This window comes from Nycticebus coucang, chromosome 12 (assembly GCF_027406575.1).
Source record: "Nycticebus coucang isolate mNycCou1 chromosome 12, mNycCou1.pri, whole genome shotgun sequence".
Taxonomy (NCBI): Eukaryota; Metazoa; Chordata; class Mammalia; order Primates; family Lorisidae; genus Nycticebus; species Nycticebus coucang.
The window spans coordinates 30,783,457-30,800,327 of NC_069791.1; the positions used below are offsets into that span (position 1 = coordinate 30,783,457).

General features: G+C 37.4%; 1 protein-coding gene across 1 annotated transcript in view; it reads left to right on the forward strand.

Annotated features, from left to right (window-relative positions):
* OVCH1 (ovochymase 1) overlaps positions 1-16,871 on the forward strand; it is an 84,350-nt gene that overhangs the window by 16,426 nt on the left and 51,053 nt on the right. Inside the window, 8 exon segments of the mRNA XM_053556583.1 lie at positions 205-292; positions 5,807-5,922; positions 7,080-7,196; positions 7,303-7,424; positions 8,114-8,203; positions 8,945-9,062; positions 10,523-10,603; positions 11,593-11,773. Coding sequence (XP_053412558.1) covers positions 205-292; positions 5,807-5,922; positions 7,080-7,196; positions 7,303-7,424; positions 8,114-8,203; positions 8,945-9,062; positions 10,523-10,603; positions 11,593-11,773 — 913 coding nt within the window.

Sequence of the window (16,871 nt, forward strand, 5' to 3'; positions counted from 1 at the left end):
GCTAAATCTAAATTTTTCTTTAATTATGATTCAAAAATTTTAAGTCTGCTTACAAATACAATGTGTAAGTTATAGCCTCTAAAAACATTTGCATTCTCATAACTAAGTTATTAGTTGTACAGCTTTAGGCTGACCTCTATATCCTGATAAAATATTGTTTATGGGTGGGGCAAATTATCAATGTCTTTTCCTTTTTTTTTGAAGATTATAAACCTCAGGGGACAGTGTTATTTGGGGAAAGTGCAAAGATTATTTACCCCTATTCCGAAGAAGACAACTATTCTCATAATTGGTACGTATCTTAGGTAGGAATGATTCCTGGGTTTCCTGCCCCCACCACCAAAATCAGGCAATTAAAAGACTATTTTGGTAATTTTATTTAGTATCTCAAATTCCTTATCTTATTAATATAAAAGCATGTATTTCATCTGATGATTTTGGCTAGCGAATATTTACTAACTGATGTTACTGATACTCATTAATATAAATTGTTAACCTGAGTAGTTTGAAGACTAAAGCTCACCTACATTGATGTATTCAATATCTAATTTAATAGCATGGTAATGAAATTGCCGTGAGAATTGAGTGATTAATCCTGTCACACTTCTATAATCATGGTAATATTTGGTGAAATATCACCTAGTGATATGAATAGTTCATACTTTATAAGCCTTAGTACCTTTTAAATAAATTTTCTGCATATTCTATCCTCTGTAGGCCTAAAAAATATCTTGAAGCTTTAGAAATTAGTTTTTATAAGTATTGCACTTTTCTTAAGTGATATAAATTTATTTTCAAAACTATTTTGAAAATTAGCTGAGAATGGTGGTGCGTAACATGTAGTCCTAGCTACTTGGGAGACTGAGGTGACAAAGTTGCTTGAGCCCAGGGGATTGAGGCTACAGTTAGGTATGATTGTATCTCTGCACTCTAGCCTAGGAGACAGACCAAGACTTTCTTTTTAAAAAATAGTGAGCAGGGCAGCACCTGTGGCTCAAAGGAGTAGAGCCCCGGCCCCAGGTGCTGGAGGTGGTGGGTTCAAACCCAGCCCCGGCCAAAATCTGCCAAAAAAAAAAAAAATAGTGAGCATTGAATGGTATACTACAGAGGTAGATGAGATCTCTGGGTTTACAGCCTGGTAGGAAGAGAGAGCTGAACAAAGATAACCATAATACAAAACACAATGAAACTTTATAATCCATAATATCCAGCTTTATTGGTACTTCTTTGAAAAATGGAAAATAGTCACCCTTGGAGTGATTGGTAAAGTGTATGGATAGAGTGGTTATAAGGTGGGGGAAGGGTTAAAATTGCTTTAATGAAAGAGGTTAACATTGAAACTAGGTACAGAAGGATAGTTATGATTTTACAGCTCGTGTGGTCTTTTATAACTCTAATATATAAGATTTCAACAGATGGAGAAAAAGGAAAAGGTCATTGTAAGCAAAGGGAATTATGAATAAACAACATCAAGGAGTTGAGAAGGATCAAGGTTGTCTGGGTTACCATCCTGGTGTGGCTGGAGAGCTTTGAGAATGAAAACTGGAATAGTAGCATGTGGTGAGGCCAGGAAAGATGACCAGGACTTAATCACAGAGAACCATGAGTTCTACACAAAGGAATTTAGACTTTCTTCCATAGCCAATGGTAAGCTAAAAGGATGGAAGGCTTATAATTTATAAAACTAATGTAAAATAAATGTAAAGAAGTATGGGATGAGGAAAATGTGGTTTAATTGCAGCCCATAGTTGAAAGGCTTAAGGGTCTAAACTGACTTTTCTGAGTCAACCTTGTGTCTCTTTAGATGGGGATGTTGATAAGCTTGAATTTATCTGAAGGGCAATAACCAGATGGAAAAAAGCTTAAAACAGTGTTCTGAGAGGTATGATTAAAGGCACTAGGGTTATTTTTGATCTAAAGGGACTGAAGAGGAAGAAGAAACTGTCTCAATTTATCTTAGGGGCTTCTAGAGAAGCAGAGTATTAACTGCAGAATTGAGTATTGCTGAATAGAAGTTTGGAGAGGGCAGAATTCAGTCAATATTTTTTTACTTTGGGAATTTTCTGGCTTTCCTCAGGGACTAATGAATATCCTTGATAAGTGAGAATCTGAGCAAAATATTTGTATATTGGGTAAGAGACATGCAGAGGAAGGCCCATTTACTCTCAAACACAAGTGACTCAGACAATGAAGTATTGTGGGGATTTCTGCAAGAAAAAGTTTTAAGACAGAATGTTTATTAGTGTTGGAAATTGCAGAAATCAAATGAGTTTAGATAAAATGCCATCGGATACAGAAATTCAAAATTCCAGAGTTGATTGGTAGAACTGTGGGATTAGAGGTCATGTTCACAATGGGCTAAGTGATTGCTGAAAAATTTTGTATCCCAAAAGGTCAACGCAGGGTGGCGCCTGTAGCTTAAGGAGTAGGGCGCTGGTCCCATATGCCGGAGGTGGCGGGTTCAAACCCAGCCCTGGCAAAAAAAGGTCAACGCATTTTAACTGAAGCTACCAAATGTTTCAGATATTGTTTTAGGTTCTAGGGATACAGCAATGAAAGGAGCACAAGAAATGCTTGCCTTTGAGAAGCAAGCTAGAAGGTGGAAATGGGATAAGTAGTAAATGCTATACAGAAAAATCAAGAAAGAGGCATAAGAAATACTAGGTCAGCTAAGGAGACTGCACTAGAAATATGATACTTGGAAAAAGACTTGAATAAGGTGAAGGGAGTCAGGTCATTTTGGAAAGGAACACTCCAGGCAGAAGGAATGGCAGATGTGAGGCAAGAATACATCTGATATTCCTGGGCAACAGCAAAGGCCAGAGAACTAGAGTTGGGTAAGACCGGAAGGCAGGAGCCAGATTGGTTTGCCCTTGTGTTACATAAAAAGGACTTTGAAATTTACATAGCAAGACCTCAACTCTGCCAAAAAGAAATAAATATATAAATAGCAAGCCAGGTGTGACGGCATGCACCTGTAGTTCCAGCTACAGTGAGAGATTACTTGAGGCCAGGAATTTAAAATTGCAGTGAGCTATGATTGTACCACTGCACTCCAGCCTGGGCCACAAGCAATACCTTTTCTAACCACACACACGCACAAGCATGACCAAAAGCTTAGAGACCAACTACCACAATCATCCAGGTGAGAGATGGTGATAGCTATGACTAAATTTGTAGCAATAGGATTGATGACACCACAGGATTTGCTGATGGGTTGAAACTTTGGGTTGTGGTTGTTTTAAAAAAATTGGGTTTTGAAAGAAAGCAGAGCCCCTCATGCCTGACTTAAGGGCTTTTGACCAGAGCTGTTGGAAGAATAGAACTTCTGTTATCTGAGATAAGGAAGACAGGACAGTGGCTTTTAGGCAGTAGAGTTAAGAAAAGCATTGTGTTTGGATAGAGTAGAATCAAGGTAAGCAGATGGGCAGAAGAGAGAGAGTCTCTAGACTCTAGAGAAAACCTTAGAAATGTAAAGTAAATTTTATGGGGAAACAACAAATACAGAAGTATTAACATTAAAGAAAAAGAGGAGTAATTCCTGAGAAAGCAACCAGGTGACAGTGATTGGTAGGAAAGCTGGCAGGATTTACTAGAAGTCTTAGTGATCATACAAGCTTTAAGTTTAGAGAATGAGGCTGAGATTAAATAGGTAAGAAGATATTAGGTAGCTCATAGGGACTATGGTAAGGAGTCAGCCAGAGATGGACAAGAAGACCTTCAGCAGCATTAACACCCCAGATGGTAATAGCAGGAATTTTTATTCTGTTTCAACAAATCTAAGACAAAAAATTAGTAGTAAAATATATCATTAATTTCTGTGCCACCAATAGGGAAAACATACCCAGGACAGGACCATATAAAGCTGGGTCACCAAAGAAATACCTTCAGTGTAAGGTTCCACAAGGCATAAACCCCACCTGCATGGAAAGTTACCTGCCTCAATCAACCTTGGCCCTAGATAGAGGAAGGTTTAAAAAAAAATCCCTAAGAATTTGAATCACAGAGTGATACTCATGCACATCTACAGTCTAAATTTCCACCAAAATTATAGTCTAAAACACCTCAAGCAGAAAAATTCAGGAGTATGAATTTGATGGTGGCCCAAGGTGACTGCCAGAAGTTAATGGGAATCCTCCCTGAAAGAACTCTCTCAATCCAGCTCTATAGGAATTCTCAGACTCCATTGTAAGATGTATTCTGACTGTAGAATGTTAAAATGTGGAAAGAAACTACATTTCTAAGTTATTTTAGAAGTAAGCTATGGAACCAGTTAGTGTGTTCTGACTTCCCCAGCATGCTGTGCAGCCTTGGATCCTCAAGGGTTTTGTAAGTTTCCAATGGATCTAATTGAGTCATAAGACAGAAAAATGCTGTAAAGGAGAAGAGGGAGCAGCACAGTCCATCCAAGCCTCTCTTAATCCTGGAAGGTGGTGGTTAGACTCTCAGAAATGGCAGCTGGCACCCAGTTTGTCCTCCTTCCACTCATACCTAAGGGAGACTTTGCATTTCCCAGAGCCCAGAATGGTGCCTGGCACATAGTTAATGTTCCATAGATCCTTGAATCAATGGTTAATTTTGGCACCCCTCTCTCACTTAGAGGGGCTAGACCTCAGAGTCCTTTTAAATATGGCAATCACAGTAAATCAGGGTTGGCATAAATTTGAAACTCATTTTATACCTATATGTTAGAGATTTTTGAGGTAGAAAATTATTTCATAAAAACAAAGGACTGGCCTTATGAGTCATAAAGCCTGAACTGCAGTTACAGCCAGATGAGAGGTATAATAAGTCTTTTAATATCAATTCTGATTTTGTCATTTGGAAAAGGAGGAATAATTTCTCTTCTGCCTATCTTAAGAGGGATGTAATGAGTCTCAAGAATGATGATGGATGTGGAGTGCTTTCTCCATTGACGTGCTTAGATAGAGAACTTTGTAACATGCAGCTTATTTTTACATCTGTATTTAGGATTATGGACTTTAACAGAAAAAGACTAGAGCAAAAAAAGTTTCTGAGGAGATGTGGAGAATTACCAGTGCCCTGTTTTTTGGAACCTGGGGATAAAAGAATTGAATAACTCCTACAGTCCTGAGCATTTACTACTTAAAGGACAGTGGGGCTAAGATTACTGAGAAAGACTGCCATATTTTGGAAGGATGTTCATTCTGATGTGTTAGAGTCCAGATAAGATTGCTTTGTGTTGGGATGAATGTCAGACATGGAAGAATCTAGGATTTATGGTCCACTGGGATTTCTTTTCATGAATAATATGAATAATACTAGGAAAATGAAAAGATGATATATTGTTATATAAGACTACTTCAAATGTTTGGATGTGTTTTTAAAGATGTTCATGAAAGGTCACAGCTGACCTTACTGGGAGTCAGCGAGATGGCTTTGCAACTCCGGGGACTATGATTTAGAATGACCTTGGAGGACGGGGCTGCTTAGGGTTAGCATATGCTGCATGGTGCATAATTCATAAGAATCGCAATCTAGATGAATATCATGAATTTTAATTAAGCAAGAATTTAGATGAATCTTAGATTTCTTTATAGATTAGAAGTCTAGCATTTTAGAAATAAGTGAAATTTAAAGGATAGTTTCTGAGCATTCTCTAACACTCACCTATTTGTTGGATAAATGTTGGCAATTTGAGAAAACCGAACTTTATCTCACATAAAAAAAATGTCCATAGGCGTTTATCTTTTACTATTTTGTAAAATTTTATTGTTGGTGAGCTGTGAGCTAAAATGTAGAATTGGCTCTTCCATTTATTTTAGTTTTCTCTCCTCTACCTCAGGTCATGTATCTGGAAAATAATAATACCAGAAAATAAAATTGTCTTGATAAAATGTACGAGTTTAGACATAGAAAATCAAGTTGGATCTTTACAATCAAGTAATGGGGTGCTGATTAGTAAGTATATTGTGTTTACTTTATATTAGAGTATCTAAATGATTGCACACAGGGCAATCTTTTTATCTTACCTACAGTTGGGGGGGTGGCCAGAGTAGAGATAGGAAAAGACATTGACCATTCTCTTCATTGTTTTTCAAAGGTAGGCACGAAATACTGCTTTCTTTTCTCAAGTTCATTAGCAGTATTGAATGAAATTGATGTCATAATCCCCAGAAAACTTCCTTTCAAGGCAGTTTTCTGAATTTTTATCCCCAAAGTGGGTACATGTTTATGAAACTTGGTAAATACGTTATGAGCAAAAAGAAGAAAATGTAAAACATTCATAACCCTATCACTTAGAGATAACCACTATTTACATTTTGATACATTTCCATTTATATACACACATTTGGAACTTTACATTGTTTTATAATTTTTTAATTTCATGTCATTACGTTTTTTTCTTAAATACCTTGTAAATACCTCGTATAAGCTACGTAAACATAATTGATAATTATGTATCTACCTTAGTTGAAATATGTGTGGGACATGGTAGAAGGTCACCACAGCTGGCTGAGACCTCCATCTCTAAGTCTTGGTGGCCAATGCTTAGGACAAAGGTCTCTTCACACATGACAGGATGCTGTAGACAAAGTATTGTCTTTGGGGGGGTATGCTATTTATTGACTAAATGATTTTATTCTCAGGCCTCCTATTTACCCAGTAATCATTTTTTTTTTCAACCATTCATTTGTTAAGCATTAACTATATCTGAGGCTATCAGGTACCTAGACATTTATAGAGACAAGGCAGTCTCTGCCCAAACGAGCTTGTAGTTTGTGATAACTAAAGGTGTATAATAAAGTAGGGAAAGGCATAGAATAGGGAAAATGCTGTGGTGATTCAGGAAAAGATAGTTCTTATTTCTAGTGGGTGTCTGGGAGAGCTCTTGGGAGAACTGAACTCTGAGTTAGGCCCTGGACACGTATGACTGGGAGTGAGGGGTGAATTGATAGCAAAATCACTGGAACAGACAATGTGGAAGAATCAAAGGGGCCACCAGGTAGTTTGGCCTGTTTAGAGCAGAGAGCTCCGGGAAGATAATATTTTTAAAAACTGCACATAAGTTCCTAACACTTTTGAGTCGTGTTATTTTGATTTCTTTTCCTTTTCAGGTAAGGTCTGTGAAGATACAGAGACTAGGGAGGCCACAGTTACGTTTGTTTCTGATACAGAGAACAGTGGCAACAGATTTAACCTTACCTTTACTGCTGCACGGAACTCAGAAGCAGGTATTTCAGATATTTAATTCCCTGCTGGTTTTCCTTGTTGTGGGAATGAGGAAAAGGAAATGCCTTCGGTCAGTCAATGAAATTCCTCATTGCTTCCACGGTCCAGGTTGTTGGAGTGTGGCCGTGTTGGTAGAAGGGACAATTCACTCTGCTGATTATCCTGACTTGTATCCCAGCAATGTGCAGTGTCAGCAGCTCATTCATGCTCCAGACAAACGCCCGGTAGAGGTAGGCAACAAGGAATCTCTCCACTTCAGAGAGAAAGGAGAACTTAATTCATCTGGATTGTTAAATTGTCATTATGACGAGGGCTGCTTTTGTCATTTTTTGCTCTCAAAACGGATCTCTGTGTGTGATTTCTAAGAATTTCAGTGAATTAAGAGTGTGTGTAATGGAAAGTAAGGCTCCTTCTCATCAGATTTCTATCCAGTGCCCTGCAGATCCACACTGATGGATTACTGCAGCGCCCCCCAGAGGCATTCTGAGCATTTACTCACACATATATCCTTCTGTTAAGTGACAATGCTTTGTCTACTGCAGAGTATCTCAAAGATCCTCCCAGATGAACCTTTAGAGCTCTTTCTTACTACTGCATAAAATGTCGTATGATTTTCTGAACTTATTAACAGTTCCCTATTAACCGGTGTTTAGCGAGTTTCTATTCTTCGCCCCTACCAGCAATGTTGCCTCACTGTTTCTGTGTAACTATTTTTGACACATGGTTTATATAATTCCCAGAATTGGGCTTTCTGGGCTTGGTAGTCATTGCCAAATTGCCCTCCAAGAAGACTTCAGTTATTTACACTTCTATCTGAGGGTATGTGAGGGTGTGACACAGAGTCTTTAAATATACACAGGAAAACGTTTCAAACTTCTCTTCCTTGACCACTTATCTGTTGTGTTTATAATCTGTACAGTTGACGTTTGAGGCCTTTACAGTTGAATTTAACCCAAACCGTATTTATGATGCTGTTGTGATTTATGGTGATTCCAAAGAAGAGCACAAGTTAGGTGAGTAACAGTCCATCCTTTAAATCTGAAAAGCACTGGATTCATGGGAGTAGCTGCAGCATTGGCTGATTCCCTTGGGTATCTCGAGGTAGTATGGGGATGTGAATTTGTTGCACTAGAAACTCATGGCGCCCTAAAAATTTAGCCTTAAAACCTATCTGCCAGCAACTGATTCACCAGTAAAGTGTTTAATTAAAAAATGAAAATGTGGAGAATGTTTCAGACTATTTGAAAAGGGAAAAGGGAAGTCCTCAAAGGTGAAAATAGTAATTTCCTTCTTTCTGTATTAATTCCTTCTATTGCTGGTATTTTGATATTTGTGTTCAAGAAAAGTAACCAAAAGCGATAATTTCTGCTTAAGTTTTACAATTAATTTTAAGACCCAAGTTTAAACATGTGGGCATATTTTTTTACAGACCTCTCTTCATTGTCTACAAAGCAATAATCATTTGAGATTTTTGTCCCTATTAGAAATTATGATGTCTTTACATCATAAGTGTGAAATTAGAAATTAGATGGCTTTACCCTATTTGTAGAGCATTTTCTATGAGATAAAATTATAATGTTATCGTGAAACTAATGTTGAATTTCGATATGAGTGGTAAGGCTGTGCCTACAAATCAAATTTGGAAAAAACCAAAGCTGCTAATTAAATAATTCATTGGGCTCTATTTTACCTTTGTGTTCTGATATTTAAAACATTTTCATGACTATAAATCAAACTTCCCTAAAATTTCTTGGGTAAACTTTGTAGACTCTTGAACACTCTGATATTCAGTCCTATTATGGTGGTACATTTTAAAAATGAAGGTGAAAATGATTTCTGAGTCTTTAAGGCTGGATTCAACTTTTTGCACCCAGACAAGAGGAATATCATAGCCAAAGAGCCCAAAGAAAGAGAGTGGATGATGCATAAAAAAACTACAAATAATAATGTTTGAATTTTGGAGAAAATGATGGAAAAGGTAGGGGTTAGATCATGTTGGGCACAAGGCATTGAATTGTAAGTATCAGAGTGATAGGATAGCTAGCTAGCATTTATTGATTACTTGCTCTGTAGCAGGTATAGACGGAGGATTTCACATGCATTGTCACATAAGTTCCTCCTTGCAAATCTAGGAGGTGTGTGCATTGCTCTATCTTACAGATGAGAAGACTGGGGCTTAGAAAACTTAAGTAACTTTCCCTAAAATGTACAGTTGGTGAGAGGTGGAACCAGAATTCAAACCTCCATTTCTCTAGAGCAGGGGTTCTCAAACTGTGGCCTGCGGGCCACATGAGGCAGTGTGATTGTATTTGTTCCCATTTTGTTTTTTTTTACTTCAAAATAAGATATGTGCAGTGTGCATAGGAATTTGCTCACAGTTGTTTTTTTTTTTAACTATAGTCTGGCCCTCCAATGGTCTGAGGGACAGTGAACTGGCCCCCTGTTTAAAAAGTTTGGGGACGCCTGCTCTAGAGTAATGTGGAAAATATGGGTGAACTCACACATGCAAGGAGAGTAGTGACAAAGTTGTTGTAAAGAATTTATTCAAGATGTTTTTGATTCTATATGTTATGGGATGGGGTAGATGAAGGAAGAAAAGTCAGCACGATTCTCAGGCTGCTAGCTTAAGCGGCTAGGTAGATGGTGGAACCACTAAATCAGCAGTTCTCAACCTGTGGGTTGAGAAATGAGACCATGTTGACGGTTAAAATCAATTCCATTTGAGACATGCGGGTCTTTATGAGCCTGTGGGAAATCCTAATGGCGATAGCTGACAGTCCTAGGTCTGCCTAGTCGTAGGTCTAGAATTCAGAAAAAAGGATTTCGATTGAAGACACAAATCTTGAAATCATCTATCTGTAGATGAATAAAAACAGGATATTGAACATTACCTTGAGGAATATCTTTTCAGGCTAAAGAAAAGGATTTTGAAAAAAGAAAGAAGAAAAAAGGTGCTATTGAGGGTGGCGCCTGTGGCTCAAAGGGGTAGGGTGCCAGCTCCATATGCCGGAGGTGGCAGGTTCAAACCCAGCCCTGGCCAAAACTGCAAAAAAAAAAAACAACAAAAAGGTGCTGTTGAAAAGAGACAGCGATGGATAGATCAAAGAAACCAAGAACAGTGGCCTGAAGCCAAGGAAGGAGGAAGTGTTTAAAAGACCCAGAGCAAGAGGACTATTCAGAGATACATAAGAAAAGCACCTATGGGATCTGGCATCGGGCATTAGTGTTAGTGAGATCGTCTGCAGAGTGGTTTTATTGTTGAGCAGGGTAAACAAGTAGGGTCAGTTAGCATGGCTACTCTAAATACTTCTAATTAAAATTTTTTCTTCTATAGACAGCTCAAATAAAAATGAACCAAGGTCACCTCCCCAAACCATTCCTGTGTCTGCTACAAAACCTATTCCATATGGTGAGTTGACGGCCATGTTACCTATTTAATTTCCCTTCTTTATTAACTAGATGTTGCTTTTGGAAATCTTATGTTTGATATAACTCTGCAATGAAGACAAATAAATGGCTTTTATATGTAGGCCTATAAAACTTCCAGAATCCTGTCTGGGTTTACATTTATACTCATAAATAGAAGGAACAAATAAGAACAAATAAACTTTGGGATAGGAAGAAAGGATTACAAAAGCAATCCTTTGTCTTCATTTATTATTGTACAGACTTGATATCTACACTGACTTCCTAGAGTCGGTGTTTAATATAATTTTGCATTGTGAAGCAGAGGAGGAAAACAAGGTTTTTTTTGGTTGAATGTTTTCTTCTTGTGTATTATTCTATTAACTCACACTGGCGTCTTTGAACTTCCTTATGCTGTGAGTGGCTGGTTAAATACTAAGATCTTCCATTGTTCTGCGTGCATGTACTGAAAATGTTCAAGTTGATGTGATAGGAAGTCACACAAGGAATAGAAGAGGAGAAAATGTCTGGCTTTTACTGGGGATTAGGGGAAAGCTTTACGGAAAGAAAAAAAAAGCGCTTGAGCTAAGTCCCAGCGGTTCCAGCCAAGAGAACTGGCATTTAGATGCCTGAGCAAATTTGACACATTTGAGGGTCAGTTAATAGTTTCATACAGTGAGAACAGGAGGCAAAACAAGGCTGTACAATGAAGAATCTTGTTGATTCACTGCTAACAAATGTGAAATTTTTCTACTAGAATGTAAGCACTAAATAAATATTATTTTGTAGGCTTACAGCTAAAACTCTGATCACCTAACATAGTCATCCACATTTTTAAAATCAGATTCCTCAGAGGTGGGTCGTGGGAGCCAGTATATTTACAAAGCTCATCTGATGTTTGGGAATTATTATTGTTGACCATGACCAGCCTTTGGAGGAGTGTGTTCTTAATTATTTCAGCTCATTTTGTCATTGTTTTCATCTTTGCTGTAGGCATCTGTGGCATCCCTCCATTTAGTCCTCAGTGGCTTTCCAGGAGAATTGCAGGAGGGGAAGAGGCCTGCCCCCACTGTTGGCCATGGCAGGTGGGTCTAAGGTTTCTAGATGATCACCAATGTGGAGGTGCCATCATCAGCCCATCATGGGTTCTGACTGCAGCTCACTGTGTGCAATCGTGAGTGAAATGATATTTTTCTTATCTATTTTGCACATGTTTATAGACAATGCCTAGGACATGAGGATAACTATCCAACTACTAAGATCATCTGGACTGATTCTAAGTGGGACTCTTCCTTTCGGGGGTCCTTTTGCAGAGCCATCCAGCCTCTATTTAAACCATAATGGGGAGGAAAAAGTTAAATCTTGACATTGCCCATCCCCTTTATGGAGATCTCTGATAATTATGTTGAACTAAAATCTCTCTGTTGCAGAAATCTTATGGATCTAAATTGACTGTGGTTCTAAAAAACAAGAACTAAGTCTTATTTCTTCTGTCAGGCAGCAGTTCTTCCTATATTTGAAGATCCCCCTCACATTCCCCTGTAGCTTAATCTCTGAGCTAAGTGTTCTTAGTTCTATCTTGGTTTAATAATTCCAGATGGATGCCTTACCCTGCAGGCACCTTCCCCTGTGTTAAATGTGTTAAAATTATGAACTGTTCCATAATACGAAAAAATTGTACATAATGAGTATAAAGAATAGTTATTAAATGTACATTTATGTTCCCACCTCCCTAATTAGGAATGATCTTTCTCCTTACCTTTAAAGATTTCTCAGTACCCCTCCTAAGAGGTAAACAACTTGCTAAATGCTGTATTCATAATAGCTTTTTCCCCTCAGTTTTAACATATATATATCCTTGAAACAGTGTATTGTTTGGATTTTCTTGGCTTGATCTTCATGTAACAGAATTATAATTTATATCCTTCTATCACTTGCTTTTATCCTGATTAATGTGTTATATAGATTAAGCTACATGGCTATGTATGATTGAAATTAATTTGTTTTCATTCCAGACTAGGTAAGTCAATCACTTGTGGGTAGAATCTGGCACATATATATTTTTCTTAATAGCTACCCAGATGTTTCCAATATGCAGACTGGGTGAAGAACTTCTTGTCTCTCTGACCCTATCTTGATCATTCCCCTGTTTGCTCACAGGGAGACAGTCCCAAATGGCCTTTCTGTTGCTCAAACGTGCTGAGCTTATTCCTGTCTCAAGGTCCTTGTAGATGTTGTTTCCTCTGCTATTCCTCTGTCATGTCTGCACATGACATTTAATGATCAAGTCTCCTTACATTCCTCTTGGCTGTCAGTTTCTCAGAATCTCCTCATTTTTTGATGACCAGAAACCTGGGGACTGCCCATCCCACCACTGTTGGTACCTGAGCACCCATCATGGATCTGAGGTCAGGCCACTACCACAACTGTCACCTACTCATGCCACTCAGGCCTGGGGACAGGCCCACCCAGCCTATTGCAGCCTTTGCCAAAAACAGTATGGAAAACAGGACTAAAGAACCCACCTATATGCCTGGCCCATTGCTATACTCGTGGTTCCCAAGCAAACCCCCCCAAAGCCCAAGAATCAGCCTGCCTGAATGAGCTAACACTACTGCCTGTGTACTCCACCCCAGTGCCCAAGTCAACAGCATCCTAGTCCCCAGCAAAACTTACCACAGTCTACACTGAGAACTCCATCATAAACTACTGCAGAAATCAGACACCACTTACCCTGTTTACAGCCAAAGAAATCATGTTCACAGCCAAGGAAATCTTATAGAGATTATACCACTGTGTGCAGCCAGAATCAAAGCCAAAATACCCTACCTAACCAATGCTATACATAAATATTCAGGGAAAAAAGTTTTCACCATGAAAGCAAATTCAAAAAGTTGAAAGAAGTAGCTGTTACACTAGATGCACAGATACCAATGTAAGGATACAGGAGATACTGAAAAGCAGGGAGATATGACTCCATCAAAGGGACACAACAATTTTCCAGGAAGAGTCTCCAATCAAAAATGAAATTTATGAAATCTCAGAAAAAATTAAAATATTAATACCAAAGGAGGACAATGAGATGCTAGAGAATAATAAAAGATCATAGAAAGAAATCAGAAAAACAATTCAGCATATAAATGAGAAACTTACCAAAGAGATAGATATACCAAACAGAATTTCTAGAAGTAAAGAATTCCTTGTGTGAAATACAAAATATATTCAAACATTTCAACAGTAGCTTATATTAAGCAGAAGAAAGAAACTCAACATTCCAAGACTAATATTGTGATATGACCTGGTAACACAAAATGAAAGGAGGAAAAAAAATGAGTAAAGCCTACATGACCTGAGACACCACAAGGTGACCAAATATTCAAGTTTTCATTGTGCCAGAAGATGAAGTGAAACTGAAAGTTCGAAAACCTATTTTATGAAATAGCAGATGAAAACTCCCAAAGTCTACCAAGAGATCTAGACATTCAGATACAAGAAGCTCAAATATCCATAAATAGATACAATTCAAAAAGTTTTACATTATAATGAAACTGCCAAATGTCAAAGAAAATTAAAAAAAAAAAGCAAGAGGAAAGTAGCTCACTTATAAGGGAACTTCCATCGAACTAACAGTGGATTTCTCAGCAGACATCTTATAGGCCAGGAGAGAATGGAATAATATATTGAAAGTGGTGGGGGGGAAAAAAACCCAAAACTTCTAGACAAGACTACTACAACTAGCAAAGTAATCCTTTGTAAAGAGTAAAAAAAAAAAAAAAATACAAAGAATGAAATAAAAGTTGTTCTTTTGAAAAGATAGTCATTATATCACTTTTTAGACTAAACAAGACAAAAGAGGGAAAAGCCAAAATAAATGCAAATCATCAGAGACAATTGTCAACTGTATACTAACCAGATAAATTCCTGGACACCCACAACCTACCAATATTGAATCATGAAGAAATAGAAAACCTGAAAAGACCAATTATGAGTAATGAGATTGAATCAATGATAAAATATCATAACAAGTCCAGGACCAGATGTCTTAGATCTAATAAATCAGTAAACTTGCGGAATGAGCTAGGTGAGAAAGAAATTAAGAAGGCAATCCCATTACAACCACTATACAAAATTAAAATACCTGGCAATAAATTTAATCAAAGAGGTGAAATGTCTCTACAAGGAAAACTACAAAATGCTGATGAAAGAAATTGAAGAGGTCACAAATTAATGGAAAGACATTCCATGCTCATGGAATAAAAGAATTAATATCATTAAAATGACCATACTGCCCAAAGCAGTATATAAATTTGGTGCCATTCTGTCAAAATTCAACATTTTTTTTACAGAAATAGGAAAAACAATCCTAAAATTTGTGTGGAACCTAAAGAAAGCCTGAATAGCTGAAGCAATTCTGAGGAAAAAAAAAAACAAAGCTGGAAGCATCGCACTATCTGACTTCAAAATATATTACAAAGCTATAGTAACCAAAAGAGATGGTTGTGGTGACTGTGGCTCAAGGAGTAGGGTGCTGGCCCCATATGCCAGAGGTGGTGGGTTCAAACCTAGCCCTGGCCAAAAACTGCAACAAAATAGCATGGTATTGGTATAAAAACAGACACATAGACCTATAGAATGGAATAGAGAGTCCGGAAATAAATCCATGAATTTATAGCCAACTGATTTTTGACAAAGACACCAAGAAGATACATTGAGGAAAGGATAGTGTCTTCAACAAATGGTACTTGGAAAACTGATTATCAACATGCATGAGAATGAAATTGGACCCCTATCTCTCACTATGTCCAAAAATCAACTCAAATTGTATTAAACATTAAACCATATGACCAGAAACTATAAAACTACTGGAAGAAAGCATACAGAAAATACTTCTGGACATTGGTCTAGGCAAAGATTTTATGGTTAAGACTTCAAAAGCACAGATAACAAAAACAGAAATGGTGCTATATTAAACTAAAAAGCTTCTACACTGCAAATAAAACAGAATGAAGAGACAATCTGATAAATGAAGGAGAATATTTGCAGACTATTCATCTAATAAGGGACCAGTATGCAGAGTATACAAGGAATTCCGTTCAACATTAAAAACCCAAATAATCCCATTAAAATGTGGGCAAAGGACATTGATAATGACTTCTAAAAAAGACTTACAAAGAGCAACAGATATATGAAAAAATGCTTAACATCACTAATCATCAGGGAAATGTACATAAAAACCACAATGAGATATCTTCTTCAATTAGATGACTATTATTAAAAAGACTGGGGAAAAATGATGATGTTAAGGATCTGGAGAAAAAGGAATTCTTACATATTCTTGGAGGGAATTTAAATTAGTAGAGCCACTATGAAAACCTTTATGGAGATTTCTCCAAAAAGAGAAAATAAAGCTGGCATATGATCTAGAAATTCCACTAGTGGGTATCTATCAAAAGGAGAAGAAACCAGAATATGAAAGGGATACCCGCACCCTTGTTGATTGTAGCATTATTCACAATAGCAAAGATGTGGAATCAACCTACGTGTCCATCAACAGAAACAAGGTATAAAGATAATGTGGTATATATACATAATGGAATACTGTTCAGCTGTAAAAAGTAATGAAATCATCTCATAGGCAGCAACATGAATGGGGCTGTAGTTAAGTGAAACAAGCTAGACACAGACAAATTTTGCATGTTGTCACTCCTATGTGGGAGCCAAAACGGTTGATCTTATGGATGTAGAGTAGAATGATAGAAGCCAGAGGCTGGGAAGGTGGGTATGGGTTGGGGGGTGAGGGGCAAAGAGAGGTTGGTCAATGGCTACCACCATACAGCTAGTTAGAACTTATAATTTCTGATGATAATTTTTGATGTTTGAAAGCAGAGTTAGTGTGACTATAGTTAGCAATCATGTATTATGTATTTCAAAATAGCTGCAAGAGAACTTGAAAATATTCCCAACACATAGAAATGATAAATACTCAAGATGATACAAACCCTAAATATCCTGACTTGATCATTATACATTCTGTACATGAACAAAATATCACATGTAACCCATAACTACGTAAAATATTATGTCGATATAAAATTTTAATGAAAAATATTTTAAATTTTAAAAAATCTGGAAGCTGAGACAGACTTCATTTTTCTGAAGGTCACCAAATGACCTTGGTGACATTGTTGGGTAATGCTCCAAAAACAATAAGGGGAGCTGACAGCTACATTGTACCACCTGGCTACCCTGGCACTGGTTACCCTTAGTATCGT